Here is a 14,671-nt window from a genome sequence, read left to right on the forward strand (position 1 = left end):
AGCTGTATTTTAAAACAATATTACTAATGCTTAGTTTGTAAATCATGTTGCCCTCTGTGTAATTCAGTCATCAAAAAAACCAAAGCAGGTACGTAGGAGTATGTAAAATCTCAAAACTCTGACTGAAAAAATGCCCCCCAATGCAGAATTTTTATTTAAAAACTGTGTTTCTGTTAATATAATTCTAATTAATCAAGCTTTTCAAAAACAATAAATTCTAAAAGAAGAATAGAAAATTTGAAGTTACCTTTAAATAATAACCATTCCAGGGTTTTCTTGATGACTGGAATTCTCAGCCTTGTGGCAGTATTATGTTACTTGAAAAAAGTTGACTAACCCATCACACAAGATGAAGTTAGCTCATTTAAAGTTAGGTCTGAGGTGTAGGTGTGTCTGTCATTTCAGATAATCATTTAAGGTAGAAGTTGTGTATCTGCATTACTGTGTGGATGCTCGTCCAACAAAATGCTGTAAAAATACCAGTAATGCGCAGTGCCTTGTATCCTACTAGAATAGTCAAGAAGCTGAACTGACTTCAAACTGTTAAGCAAGTCCATGATCATATTCTTATTTGACTATTCTTATATTTAAAAGAGACATGAAATGTGTACCTTTAGTCAGCATATCAGCTTTTTAAAAATGCATCCTGCTTTGCATTGCAAGCAGTCAGTTAAGCAAAATGATTTACTCTTCTTACCCTGTCCTGTCTATGTAATGATACTGCTCTACGCCTGTTTACAGGCCACTTTTACTTAAGTAGCAGCTTAGAGGAAGAACAAACATCACAGTGTTAGACAGCCCTGTTTAAGGTTATGAAAAAAAAATTAATCTATGAAGAGTATGAGAAATTATTCCTACTCTGAATTATTTAGTTTTATATAAAATTTTCAGATTCTTTTATTAGGTAAGTTGCAGCAGAAGGCAGAACCACTTTAAATTACAGTTCAGTGAATAAATTAATTACATTTGAATCTACAGTGCAGATTTTGCAGCAGATGGGCAGTGCTTTAACACTGCTGCACCTCAAATAGGAATGCAAATGTTGATTCTTATTAAAAAAGAGAAGGAAAATAATCTTTCTGTAATAACCAAAGACAAAAAGTTAAACCAGATTTTTTTTCCCAATAATGATGTTGGCTTATCATAGTTGAGTTTTTAAGCAAAGTAATACCTTGAATTTTGTGGTTTTGCAAGGAATGTAGAGAGTGCTGTCTTGCTCGTTATTTCCACAGCCTGCCATGCTAACAGGAAATAGTTCATTTTATAGATAATTGTTGTTTTAAGCTCCAGGTTAAAGTAAAGGAAGTTCCACAGCTGGGGAACCTGTGGGGATAGAGACAACCCCCAAGAGACATGTGGAAGAAGGCTGGGCGTGGACAGAGTTGGCCAGGGACAGCAGGCTGTAGGAAGCTCGCTCGCTTGCCTTGAGAAGGGGGGCGGCACTGTGTGAACACACTCAGCCCAGGAAAGAAACTGGAGGAATTAAACGTACCAGCACAGTTGCAGAGCTGTTACCTTTTTGGGATCACAGGGACAGGGTGGCATAGCTGTTGACGAGTGCTGTGATGGAAGGATGCAAGCTCTTTTGGAAAAGCAGGCAGGGAAATGCGTGGAAGTCGAGTTCTACACAAACAGGCATCTCTTCGCCAGGAGCTTTCCTCCACTTTGGAGTGAGCGATGAGCCAACTGAGATCTGAGGGGTTGGGATCAGTGGGGAGACCAGCATAGCCAACATTGTGGGGGTGCCTGCTATAAATTGCTTGATGAGGAAGAGGAAGCAGGCGAAGCCTTAAATAACTAGAAGAAAGCTCACGACTCTAGGCCCAGGCTTCTTTGGGGATGTAGAATCGCTCTGACATCTGGAAGAGCCACTTGGCAGCAGTGACTACAGAACCTTAGAGTTAAGATCCCAAGAGAAGGAAGACAAATGGCAGAATAAAGATTCTGAGCAGCTGGGGTCAGAGAATAGTGGTTAGCAGACTGACATCCAGTGGGTGGCCAAATTGTGGGTGGTGTTTCTCAGGGGCCGATACTGGGGCCAATACTGTTTTAAATTTTGCATTAACAACCTGACCAAGGGGTGGAGTGCCTTGTCAGCAGGTCTGCGGACAATACCACGTTACTGGCAGCCTTCAACACACTTGGCAGTTGAACTGCCATTTGGGGGGATCTTGGCAGGCTGAAAAGATGAACTGACAGAAAACTGATGAGGTTTAATAAAAATTAAAGCCTGCAGCCTGTGACAGAGTAACCTCATTCATCACTAAAGGCTGGGAGCCAAAAGCATCAGGAGCTATTTTAAGGAAAAGGACATGGGGGTCCTAAGGGACAACAAGTTGAATGTGAGTCAGCATTGTAGTCTGCTAGCAAAGGTGGACAATTTCATCCTGGGCTGTGTTAGCAAGAGCGGAGCCTGCGGGTGTATGGAAGTGATCCTTCCTCTCTATTTAGCACTTGTGAGACCACACCTGGAGTACTGCTGAACACTGGAACAGGGGCCCAGAGATGCTCTGGACTCTCCATCTTTGGAGATTTTCACAACTCAGCAGGACCAGATCCTGAGTAACCTGATGTAACATCAATGTTGGCTGTGCTTTGAGCAGGGATGGCCTAGAGGCCTCCAGAGGTCCCTTCTTGCCAACATAGCTGTGATTTCAGATACTTTATTCCTTATGCAAGCTGCATTTTTGAGGCTCCATTCTGCCAGTGGAGGCATCAAGGTAAAAAGCAAGATAAAAATGATTAAAACTTTAAAAAAAAAAGGATGAGACTGATTCTAGCTACTCTTCCTGTTTGGTTGTATTTGCCAATACATTTGGCAACACTTTTGTAGTGCCCAAAGAGTGGGAGTTTTGCTACTGACTTGAGTAGCAAGACTGATACAGAGTTGTCAGAAAAGCTCACCATGAGGAAGGAGGTCATCTTTGGGCTGAGAGAATCCTCGGTGACGGAATGACAGTGTTTCAGCTCTGATTTGAGGAGCCTCCTATACTAAAGAAGTACAGTGGATCCCTGTGTACTTCATGTTTGAGGCTGGGTTGTACAAGTGTGCGTGATAGGAGTAGAAAAGAAACACTGGAGGCTGCATGTAGTTCATTGGTTTTATGTGCAGTATGTTTTATATACTTGTGGCAAACTGAAAACATGGCTGTATTTATAGAAGGTTTACTTGATGTTAGGCTGAATAGAAACATCAGAGCTTGAATTAAAGTACTGTAAGCAAAAAAAAAACCCAAACCCTGTTGACTCACTGTTTGCTCTGTGAAATGGTTTATTCAGTTAACTGAAGGCCTGAAGGCCATTCTGGGTAATGGAATGTTATCTAAAATAATATGGTTAGCTAAAAAGTAGTACTGAAAGAGCCTGGAATACCAAACACAGACTTAAAAACCTAACCCAAAACCTAACAAAGCCAAAGAATTGGGGGGAGCAAAAGAGTAGGAAAATATATTAACTAGTTTGTACGATGACTCCTTAAATTAATTTTCATCTTAAATTTGGAATTGTCCCTTTTATGTAGAAAATCTACATTGAGCTTGTAGCCCAGAGAGGAGATTGAGCTGTAGGATTTGGATCTGGAACTGGCATTGTTCTAGTTCCATGCTTACATCTGAATTACTCAAATATGAGGGTCCAGTAAGGGTTGAGCATGTGAGTACGTTATGGCAGCCTTTACTAAGATCCTGGTGTGTGATGCCTGCTGCATTCTTGCTAGAGGTCTTATGATTCTCCCAGAGAGTGCAAATAGATTTGCCAGCGCTGAGGAGCAGCTACAGTATAATCGTGCCTGTTCCAGCAAAGAAGATAGTTGGCTCACCAGATCTGGAACACCACCATGTGCTGGTGTTGCCCCATGGGGGTTTTTTTTTCAGTGAAAAGCAATTGAGTAGCCCTATGGTAATACAGTGCTAGCAATGTGTCAGCGTTCTGCTAAGTTTTGCTGTAGAAGAGTTAATGCAAACATTGTGTTTTCATTCCATTTGGCTTTTAAGAGACATGATTGTATAACTGCTAATAAACATTGTGATAATGGGAGATGGTTCTACGCTACATCATTGGTTTGGTTTATTTCTCTTTCTCAGCAATACCTGTAGTTGAAATAAGAGTTACTGTGTGAATACATTTGTTAATTCACAGATTGAATAAAATATATCCAGTGTTGTGGTTTAACCCCAGCCAGCAACTAAGCATCACCCAGCCACTCATGCCCTCCTGGTGGGGATGTGGGAGAGAATCAGAAGGGTAACAGTGAGAAAACTCGTGGGTTGAGATAAAGACAGTTTAATAGGTAAAGCCAAAACTGTGCACACAAGCAGAGCAAAACCAGGAATTTATTCACCACTTCCCATGGGCAGGCAGGTGTTCAGCCATCTTCAGGGAAGCAGGGCTCCATCATGTGTAATGGTTTCTTGGGAAGACAGACACCATCACTGTGAACGTCCCCTCCTTCCTTCTTCTTCCCCCAGCTTTAGATGATGAGCATGACATCATATGGTATGACCTTTGGCCAGCCTGGGTCAGCCGTCCCAGCTGTGTCCCCTCCCAACTTCTTGTGCACCCCTAGCCTGCTCGCTGGTAGGGTGGTGTGAGGAGTAGAAAAGGCCTTGACTCTGTAAGCACTGCTCAGCAGTAATGAAAACATCCCTGTGTTATCAACACTCTTCCCAGCACAAATCCAAACCACAGCCCCATACTAGCTTCTGTGAAGAAAATTAACTATATCCCAGCCAAAACCAGCATATCTAGTGATGATAATTGGTCATTAGTAAATAGGGAAAATAGATGCAGAGTTTGAAGTGGTCAGGTCAAAGTCGTAGAGTGAAACCAGATCTCATCATTTTTAAAGCCAGTGTGTCTATATTTGCAGATTACTTCTTAAGGCAATTTATCAATCAGTATATGCCAACTGAGACTTTCGTCTGGGCATTCCCTGGGTTAAGAGACAGTTAAGACCTTTGCAGCAGTTTTGCTCCATCAGCAAGACCTGGCATAAAGGTCTTGTGCTGAGGTGAGTCTGTAACCCCAGATACTTGGGAATTCCATTTCTAAGTGCTGGCGGGTTTGTGGATACATAGAGCTCCTGAGAGGCTTTGAGAAGGTTACAAGCTGAAGTCAGTCTATGGCATCTGTGCCCTCTGACAGAAGAGCGCTGTGGGCAGGCCTGTGATTGAGAGAACTGTGCAAACACCTCTTCAGCCTTTGGCAGAATTTCTGAGTTTCTTGGAGAAACATCCGTGTTTCAAGGAATTCATCCAAGCAAATATGAAGTTTTCTGAAGAGAGAGAAGCATACCTGACATGGATTCAGAGTGGCAAGTAGAGACATTTAAGTGGTTTACTGGTTTCTGTCAGGGCAGGATTTAGGAAAAGCAGCTTAAGGCCCTAACAAATTACTGTTGATTTCTAAAACCAACAAACCAAAAAATACTTCAGGAAACTATTGTCTGCTTTAAGATGAACTTCAGAAAGTTTGTTCTATAGAGTGTTCTTCATAGAAAGCAAACAACATGAATGTGTACGTACATAATACATACACGCATATAATGCCTGGACTGGCAGTATTAACCATCCAATGCTCATACATAATTATACTTTCCCTTCCCTATTCTAGGAATCTTACTGTTTATGTAGTCATTTTCACAGCATGATGAGACCCCCTTTGTAGGAAAACACATTGAGTTACCATAGAATAATTTGGGTTGGAAGGGACCTTTAAAGGTCATCTAGTCCACCTCCCCCCATCCCCGCAATGAGCAGGGACATCTTTAACTAGTTATGTTTAACTATGTATGTTAAGTTTTGTTAAAAAATATATTTCACACTTTTTTATTATGAGCGGAACTCAAAATGAGAACACGCAAAATTTAGAGGCAATGGAAACATCTGCGCACCAAGTTACAATTAATATTAACAATCCTCAAAAGTCTACCAGAGAAAGCAGTGTATCTAACTGAAGAATTAAATTACTATAGCTACCCACTTGTGCTCTTTAGCTGAAAGAAATACAGAAAAATGAATTGTCTAGACTAAACATGTATAATGTCTTGTTTGAGATCTGGCAGCAAAAGGGAAAAAAGCTTATAAAACTGAAGCAGAAGTGATACATCATAAGAACTCTAGAAGAAGTTTACAACACAGTTTAATATCTACACAATCTCTTTAATAAATTGAATTTCCACTGATTATTTACAGATTTCAATGCTCTTATCATCTCATCCATTCTTTCTAAGAGACTCTGCTTATGTAAATAAGGATTAGTTGAGAAAGTTAATTATGTTAAAAGAAAAATGATTGTTAAACTTGGGATGAAAATGGCGTGTAGAGGATATCTGTTTGCTGCCTTCTACTCGCAGATGCTAAGGCAGTTTTGATTAGGACCTTGGATATTCCCGAAAGGTCTTTTCTGAAGGTTACTGTACCTGGCAGAGAGATCCAAACTAACTTCAGAAACATAACGCGGGGTACCAGACGAGGGCTAACTGCAGCAGCATAAAATAAGTTGCATTTCTAAGGAAAGTGTAGTAATTGAACAAGATAACGTGTCCAGTTTAACACAATGTTCCCGTATCACATGGATTATCAGATCTATTCCACATGGGAAGCTTTTTTTTTCCCTAGACAGTCACTTTTCTCTTAGAGATAGTCATTAAGATGTCAAGTGCTTAAGAGTTGCTACTGATTTCAACAGGAAAGGAATGAGCTGGAGTTTTGGGGGTGAACAGAGATACTCCTGTACAGTTGTTGCCCACCGGTATTTTAGAGTCATTTCAATTGTCTTAATCAGAAAGTCAAGGTATTAATTCCACATCAAAAGAGGCAGTGCTGTTGTGGGTTGCTGTGGTCTTGCAACAAGACACAGAGATACATTTTCCAAGGTTGCACACTTTGATGATCAAGCCAAAAATCCTTGCATATTTTGGCTCCACTTCAGATAAACTTACAGACTTTCCTGTTGTGATCTGTTGGACTGAAGTGACCCGTGCAAAGAAGTACAGCTGAGGAGGAGTGCAGGGGTGTATAAGGCTCTCACTGTGCTGTATACATGTCATCACTCAAGTACCCACTGCAGGAACCTCCTGGCATCTCAGTGGGTGCTTTATCTGATTAAGGACATGATCAGGACTACATCTCATTAGTAAAAGCTTCCTGAAATTGTTGAAAGAAAATTAGTTACTGCCATTCATACACGTGACATAATGACATGAATGTGCTCTTTGAGATGGATTCTTACGTGGCTGTCAGGAGGGCGCTACTCAATCCCACTCTCAGGTGTGTGTGATTAAAAGAGGCATGTCTAGACCCTGTGAAAAGCATTTTCTATATGAGTAGTTAGAAGAATTAGAAATATATTTTTTATCAAAAAAATTAGGTGATTAATCTGTATCTTAGAGGTGCAATCTATTTAAACCTGCTGTAATTGAAATAGGATTTTTTAAAAGTTATTTTTGAATGTGTTTGAAAAATCATGTTTGCAAAGTGTGTTCTGATCCCCGCAACTCTGGTGTAGATCGGAGAATTGGTAAAAAGCTCTTCAGAAGGTCATTCAATTTATAGACTAAAAGACAAACCCTATTAAATACGTCATTCCTGATGGATGTGTGTGTTTAACCTTCAAAGCTGGAGATTCCTCAGGCAATCTGTTCCTGTGCTGTATTAGCCTTACCTCTAGCTTCCCAAAACATTAATGTGATTCTTCCTTGCTATAATTACGCCTGTTATTTTTACTATTGTCCTCCACTCACATGAAGTAAAAATGATTCCTTTTCTCATTCGGGAGCTATACACGTATCTAAAGACTGCTGTCCTCTTCCCAGACTGCTTTTTCTTCTTCAGGTTAAACTTTAACAGTCTTTTTTAATCTTTCCTCACAAGCCATATCTTCCTGTACTACGGTTACCATTGTTGCTTCTCTAGACTCTGCTTAGTGACCTGCATCTTCAGGGTCAGACATGGAAGGTCTTGTCCAAAACTGGGAGAAGTGCTTCAGCTGAAATAATGCCAGTGCTACGTGAATTGGAAGGATTAAATCGTGCACTGCTTAGACCATCCTGCTTCCTGTACCCTCCAGTTTGCAGAAGCTCTCTGGGAGAGGGATTCTGTGGACACACACGCAGCAAATGGAGTCAAGAATCTGGAATTATCTAATGTCCCTTGAAATTAAAAAGGAATTGTGTAACACTGCCTTACTATAATTTAGCGTCCTTTTCAGTGGATTACTTGGTGTGGAGTGAGTGCCATCTGGAGGTTAGGAAACATGGAGCTTTATACGCTTTCATGCTGAAAAACAAACCCCCTGTGCTTTATGAATGAAAAGTTCTTACAGGAATACAGATACTGGACATCTGACACTCAGTATAGAGTTTGTGACCCATAACAAGAGTTGGGGCTGCTCAGTATGTCTCAGAGTAAGGCATGCAAGTGTAACGACTTTTCAGGATTATGCAATCACCAATAAATATGTATCCTCTGAGTGGCCTGTGCAGTTTTTGGAAGAAGCTCTGGACAACATAGGGATGAGGAAAGGCTTGATCTGCTCTCTCCTCTCCCTCTTTCAGATGTTTGAAGATAAACCAGTTCCTGGTGCAGTTTTCCGCTCACAGGAGAGAGCAGAGAGCATTTTAGCTGAACAAGAAGATGTCTTTTTTAAGAGTAGGTTCCCATTTGGTGTGTCTGAAGACAGTTGTCCACCACAATTCATGTCTGCACAGAGTGGAATCAGCCCTCCTCACCTGGGCTGATTGCATGATGTGATCTTCCTCCCTGTCTAGGTAGCTTAGCTGTCATCTTGAAAGCCTTAATCCTCCAGTGCTTGCTACATCGAGGAAACCAGGAGGAGAACTGCTTGGTACCATGACTTCAGTGAGTGGGATTTGGCTCTTCTTTCTACAGTGTCTTTTTCTTTTTTTCAGACACCACTTGGACATTGACAGTGATCATACTGTTCCATACCACCTCTTGTGCTTTTGAACTGCCTTCTGCTGCTGAAGTCTAATCATAAAACCAGATATCCTTAGTTGCAAAGTGTAAGTATGCACATGTCCACCTCAGTCTGGTGGACAGGCTATTGTATCAAGGCAATGCTAATGGCTGCTATGTTGACCTCCACCTAGGACTGAGCATGGTCCTACAGAAGCTACATACAATTCAAAAGGCCGGTATTGTATGTACACTATTCATGCTCTGCTGATTACTGCTTTTTCCTACAGAACAACAGGTCATAAACAAAGTTTACGTCTATGTAATGAAGGTGCAGTAGTGAACAGGCTTTAGGTATTTTGTCAGTTTAGCTTGATGGTTTCCCTGAGCAATGACAGATTTTAGGAACTATGAACCTGTTAAATTAAAAATTAATTATCCTAAGAGTGTAAGACAGATTGCTGAGCCAACACGCCTTCAGAGCAAGATGTGAAAGCCTGCTTCCTTGTCAGTGAGTTTCCATCAGCTAAACCAGAAAAGAAGAGTAAGAGAAGGGAATTTGAGAGCAGCAAATCTAAAGAAACAAAAATGAAAACTAGTGTGAAAAAATTTTGTCTCCCTCCCTCAGCAGGGAGGGGTGAAAAAGCATAGAACACATCTCACTTGCCTTAAATTTTATTCTTTAGAGCAAGCTTAAACATGCAAATGACAAAGGCTGATGAATCCTTGGCTAACTACATGAAATGCAACAAGCTGCTGCATTTTATTGTGCTGACTTTCAGAATTGAAAGTATGTTGTTTATGTTAGGACTCGTCTCAGCAGGTCTCTTTAAATGTTTATTTTCAGGTGATAAAAATTCAGGAAGAAATTGCCTTTTGGCTGTAATCTTGTTCTTTCTGATGTCAGTGGCAACCTTACTGTAGGTTTGCATGGGAAGATTGATGAGATCTGCAGTGCTAACTCTCTGTATATGGCCCAGTCACCCCAATACAGAGAGGATTGTCTCCTATGGCATTGCTGGACATCTGTCTTTGTTCTTGAAAAACAGTCCATGCTAGATGGTAGTATTTGTCTCTCTGAGAAAAAGATTGAGGAATTTTTTACATGCTGTGGAGTCTGTTGGCTAGAACCATTCAACTTGCTTTGTTATTATTATATTTTTGCTGAAGCATTAGGAAAGCTGGAGCTCATGCTCAAGTTTCCTCTTTCGTGCTCCACTGCTGAAGAAGTAATCCATGTTTACCAGAGCCCTGCCAAGTTCAGTATTCATTCGGCTGCCAATGGTCTGGTTGGTCGAGTTGGGAACTTTGCTTGAGAACACAGGCATATAGTTTGGCAGTGGCTTCTGCTCCTTTTTCTTACCCTGGATAAAACATAGAGCATTAATAAATTTTCAGAATTACATCCGTTGCTTGTTACAAAAATAGAAGTTACTGAGATTGTTATTAATATCAGCACTTTTGCTTTTGAAATTAGAATTTGAGTGTACTTAAAAATGTCATACTGAACGTACATGGAAGTGTTGAAGAAATAAAGTAAGATGATTGTTTTTTCCTGTTGTCTTACATGGGAATAGGATAACACAGGGAAATGAATAATTTTCATATAAATAGCATAAAATGTCAGCTGGGACAGAAGTTAGCCTGCTCTAGAATGGTTGCAATGTGGAAGGTTTTTTGTTTTGTTTTTAGTAAGTGGCTTGGATTTCAGCGTGATGACACTATCTTACAAATGTTCTCCTAGGAAGTTGGTTCTTCTAGCACTTGTCTTTCTATGGAGTTGTTAATATTGAAATAGATTGAACACATGCATGTACAGTATGTCTATGCGGCGTAGGTATCAGATTAAAGGCACTTCAGTTCTATTTTTCCTAAAGATTTTAGTCTTAAAGCATTTGCCGATTATGCCTAAGTATGCTCCAATTTGAAATATTAGCCTCGTTCAAATTGATGACAATTGAAAAGAGCCTGGATTACAGTTAGATGCTTGTTTGAAACTTACCATTTGGTCGTAGTCCTTTAGGAAACTCCAGTTCTGGTACCTTGGAATAGAAGAAAAAAATGCAGTGTAAAATTTTGTGTCTTTAAATGAAATCATTAATGCTGGTCATATTTGAATGCCTGTTTAACTGCTCAGTTTGATACTTGGAGCTCAGCTCTTACCCCTGCAAACTCTTCGTACTGAAGCCTGTCATTTCTGTGGTGAAGCCCAGGGTTTTCTTTATTCCCATGTAGAGCCCATACAAGATGAGGAGTGGGGGTTTTTTGCTAAAGGAGGATGAGGATAGCCTGTCCACAATTATTCCTTCTGCAAATGCAGGTAAATTAACAGTCACTATAGCAAACTTTTGTCCCATGCCTTGAGTTAGACACAGCTTCTTATTTTTTAAATGACTGATATTCTGCTGGCAGAAGTCCCTGATAGGAATTCCCAGAGCCGTGTTTGCTGCAGGCAAAAACCCACAGGAGTATTTTGTGCAGGTAGGCAGCTGTGCTAGGAGCAAATTGAGGAGTCAAAAGACCTGAGTTTTGCTCTTCAGTTATGTTCTATACCTGGTGTGAGACTAAAGGGCAAGACCTTTGATTTTGTCCTTTGCTTTCCCTGGCCTGGAATGGAGAAAATGAAAGTTCATTTGCTATTGTAAAAGTGCTGTGAGGTCAAGAGAGGAAATAGTTATCTACAGCTGTATTTGCAGCAGGGCTCAGGGGACACCTGGGCTGACTCTCTGAGCTATTTACCTGTGTCTACGCAGTGCTGCATCTAAGCTTATTGATCTAGTGCTGAAGCTGTGCATCCTTCCGAGTTGAGCTCGTCCGTACAGCACAGCCATGTACCATGTGGATTTCTGTGCCGCACTCTCCTGTCCAGTGCAGATATGCCCTAAGTGCAAATAAAAGCTATTTTATAATTGTTGTGTTTATCACTGTATGTCTTGGTATATCAGCGCAGCATAGAGGTCCTAAATTTTTTTATCTTTCTATGGCAGCCACTATGTGAACATATCAGCTTTGGGTGTTACAGGATGGTGCTGATCACTGAGACATGCTTGGGCCTCAGGCATTTGCCTTCAGGTCAGAGCACCAACCCGTAGCAGCCTTTCCCCATCATTGTGTTTGGGATGGGGAGGTGGAGCTGAAGGACAGTTCTCTGCAGGCTGTAGCATACGTAGTCTGATGAATCCAGCTTTAGGCATCTGTCCTTCACATGTCTGTCCTACCCTTTTACGAGAGTTTCTGTCTTTGTAGCTAAGACTGGACAGCAGGACATGCATCAGCTGTATGATGTGTTACCTTACGCATGAAAGTGAGTTTGCAGCACTATCCATGACTGTGAACCCCAGGGAGTCAGGCACAGACAGAGAGTCCCTTCTGCTGTCTTTGGTAGGGAATGGGTATGGAACATGCTGGGCCTGTTTGGGAAGAGTCTGAGTGCACAACTGGAGAGGGTAACATTGCCACCACAGCCCTGGCTTTGCATGAGTCAGAGTCCTGGCGTCAGTCTCTCCCGCAGGTAAAAGGAGCCAGACAAGAGTGCAAACATGTCTCTGGGGAAGTCAGAGCTGTGATTTGTATCTCCTCCAGAAGGCTGAGGAGGACAGGGGTTTTCAGGTAATTTCTTTTCCCATTCTAAAAAGTCCCGAGTGATGTTCTTCTTTCTCCTCCCTTTCCTTTAGATTAGCTAGTGTGCAGTCGGAACTGGATCTCATTTTACTTTTACCAAGGATATTCTTCTAATAGGCATGCTCATGCTGTGTAGTGAAGTATGAACATAAACACTTAGTCAAGATATGTGGCAGAGACAGAGAAGATCTTAATTTCAGTTTCCTTCAGGTCACTGGTGTATACATAGTCAAAGCTTAGGTTGCATGTGTGCAATTCAGTCTGAAACACTCTAACAACGGGGCATGTTCAGTAGATTTACAGATTGGGAATACAAAATCGTATTTTGGCAGAACACTTTTCAGCTTCCATTTTAGCCATTTCCAAGAATATGAGAAAAGGTGACAATATCAGTGTGTCTGCAATAAATGGTAAAGGTTGGCACATTTATATCTTCATTGTGGAAATCTTTATAAAGCTAATATACTCAACATCTCTTTTCAGCTTAAGCCCAGCATGCCTGGAGATATTAGCATAGATTTTGTCCAGTGAAGGAAAACAGAGATAATATAATCTTAGAAAGAAAGGTGTTAGGGTCTGATCCAAAGTCCTTGCAGAAGAAAATTTCCTTTGATAGTGTAGGCTTTGGATCAAGCCCTAAGACTGTCAGGAGGCATCAGTACCATCATCAGTCAAGATGAGTAGAAGAGGCATGAACTGAAGCAAGTGACTTACCAGATTTTTCTTCCTCTCTGTTCAGCCTCTACTGACTCTCTCCAGATCTTGTCCTGTTGAACCTGGTCCTGCCGCAGTGCTGCCTGCTCGTCCGCCCAGGCCCGAGTAGCCGGTTGTGCGACGACAGGTCTTCTGGGTTGGGTGCTGCTGAGAGACACAGATGGAGCTGAGGCTGGTTGCGCCAGAGGTGTGGTTGCTGGTTGCCAAGACCTAACCGAGGTATTTCTCCTGAATCCAGAACCTTTTCCTAACTTGTCCATTTTGAGACTCACTGTATTCCCAGTATTGTTAGGTATATTGTGCCTGTTAGGAAGGTTAAACCTGCTATTGTTCGCACTTTCAAATCTCCTTCTTTCCTAATGTTTTCTTTAGTTTCTATCTGGAGAGCTTTCAGAAAACGGACGTGCATGGCAGCACTGACAGGCAGTGCTCGGCACTGTTTTACTTCCCTCCTATTTAATGGTCATTTCCTACTGCTTTATGTTGCTTCGTTGCTTGAACACTGAAGGAGTTTTCATGGTAACAGCAATTTTGTAAGAAATGACTGTTACTGAAAGACATGGGATCTCCAGCTGTAACCAGCAAACTGTCAGCTTACGAGACAATTACTGCTGCCTGCAGCTGAGACCACCCTCTATTCCAAATCCTCAGAGCAATAAAGTCTGGTTTGGTAGCAAAGGGTGCTGTGGAGATTGCTGCTGAGTATATCAGGAGGACTTTTGTTGTGGTTATGTAGCAGGAGCAAAAGCTCCTGAAAGCTGCTGGTTTCCCTGGTGTGTTTACTGTCTCCATTGGAAACGAGTCTGACTTGTGAGTATTCACCAGAAAGGGAGCAGAGACCCAGTGGGACAGCTGCTGGGGCCTTAAACTGTATTTGGGGCAGAGCTTCTTTGTTTAAAATAAGGTATTATTTCAACAAATCTGTGCTTTGAAAGCTCCTTATTTTCAGATTTTTAAAAAAGAGCAGCCAGAGATCATCAAAAGTCCTTTTTAAGTACTTAGGGATTTTTGCAGAAGGTATTAAGCAACTATGAGAAATAGTTTTTAAGTGACTTTAAAGTTAGCTCGTATACAAAGTGAGAGTTTTCAAAACAGTGTTCAAAATGTCAGTGTTTGTCTTTATAGTCAGCCTGTTCGGCTTCTGTGGTATGAAATCTCTTCCTCAAGTATTTGTGACCTTGCAGGAAAATGGAGTATTTTAAGTATAAATTTCCTCTGAAATTGTTGACTGACTTGTTTTTGAGTAGTCTGGATTAGCTCCAGATGAATTCTAGCCTCTTGCTTCATCTTCCTCGTAAATGCTAATGAACTTTGAATCTACTTTTTTAGGGGTTTTTTGGCAAACTTACTTGCTTGCAGTATTGGGAAATACATGCTGCATTTGGCAAATAATTTCTTTTAAAATAGTTACAACTATACAA

At 41.1% G+C, this 14,671-nt stretch overlaps 1 protein-coding gene across 1 annotated transcript; it reads right to left on the reverse strand.

Moving 5' to 3' along the window:
• Nucleotides 1-10,087: 10,087 nt before the first annotated feature.
• On the reverse strand, nt 10,088-13,510 carry LOC104621744 (chromosome unknown open reading frame, human C2orf50). Its single transcript, XM_010288299.1, has 3 exons — nt 13,251-13,510; nt 10,918-10,957; nt 10,088-10,279 (listed from the first exon to the last, which is right to left on the reverse strand). The coding sequence occupies exons 1-3, from the start codon at nt 13,508-13,510 to the stop codon at nt 10,088-10,090; spliced, it is 492 nt and encodes a 163-aa protein (XP_010286601.1).
• Nucleotides 13,511-14,671: the final 1,161 nt, after the last annotated feature.

The sequence above is a fragment of the Phaethon lepturus genome, unplaced genomic scaffold (assembly GCF_000687285.1).
Source record: "Phaethon lepturus isolate BGI_N335 unplaced genomic scaffold, ASM68728v1 scaffold38395, whole genome shotgun sequence".
Taxonomy (NCBI): domain Eukaryota; kingdom Metazoa; phylum Chordata; class Aves; order Phaethontiformes; family Phaethontidae; genus Phaethon; species Phaethon lepturus.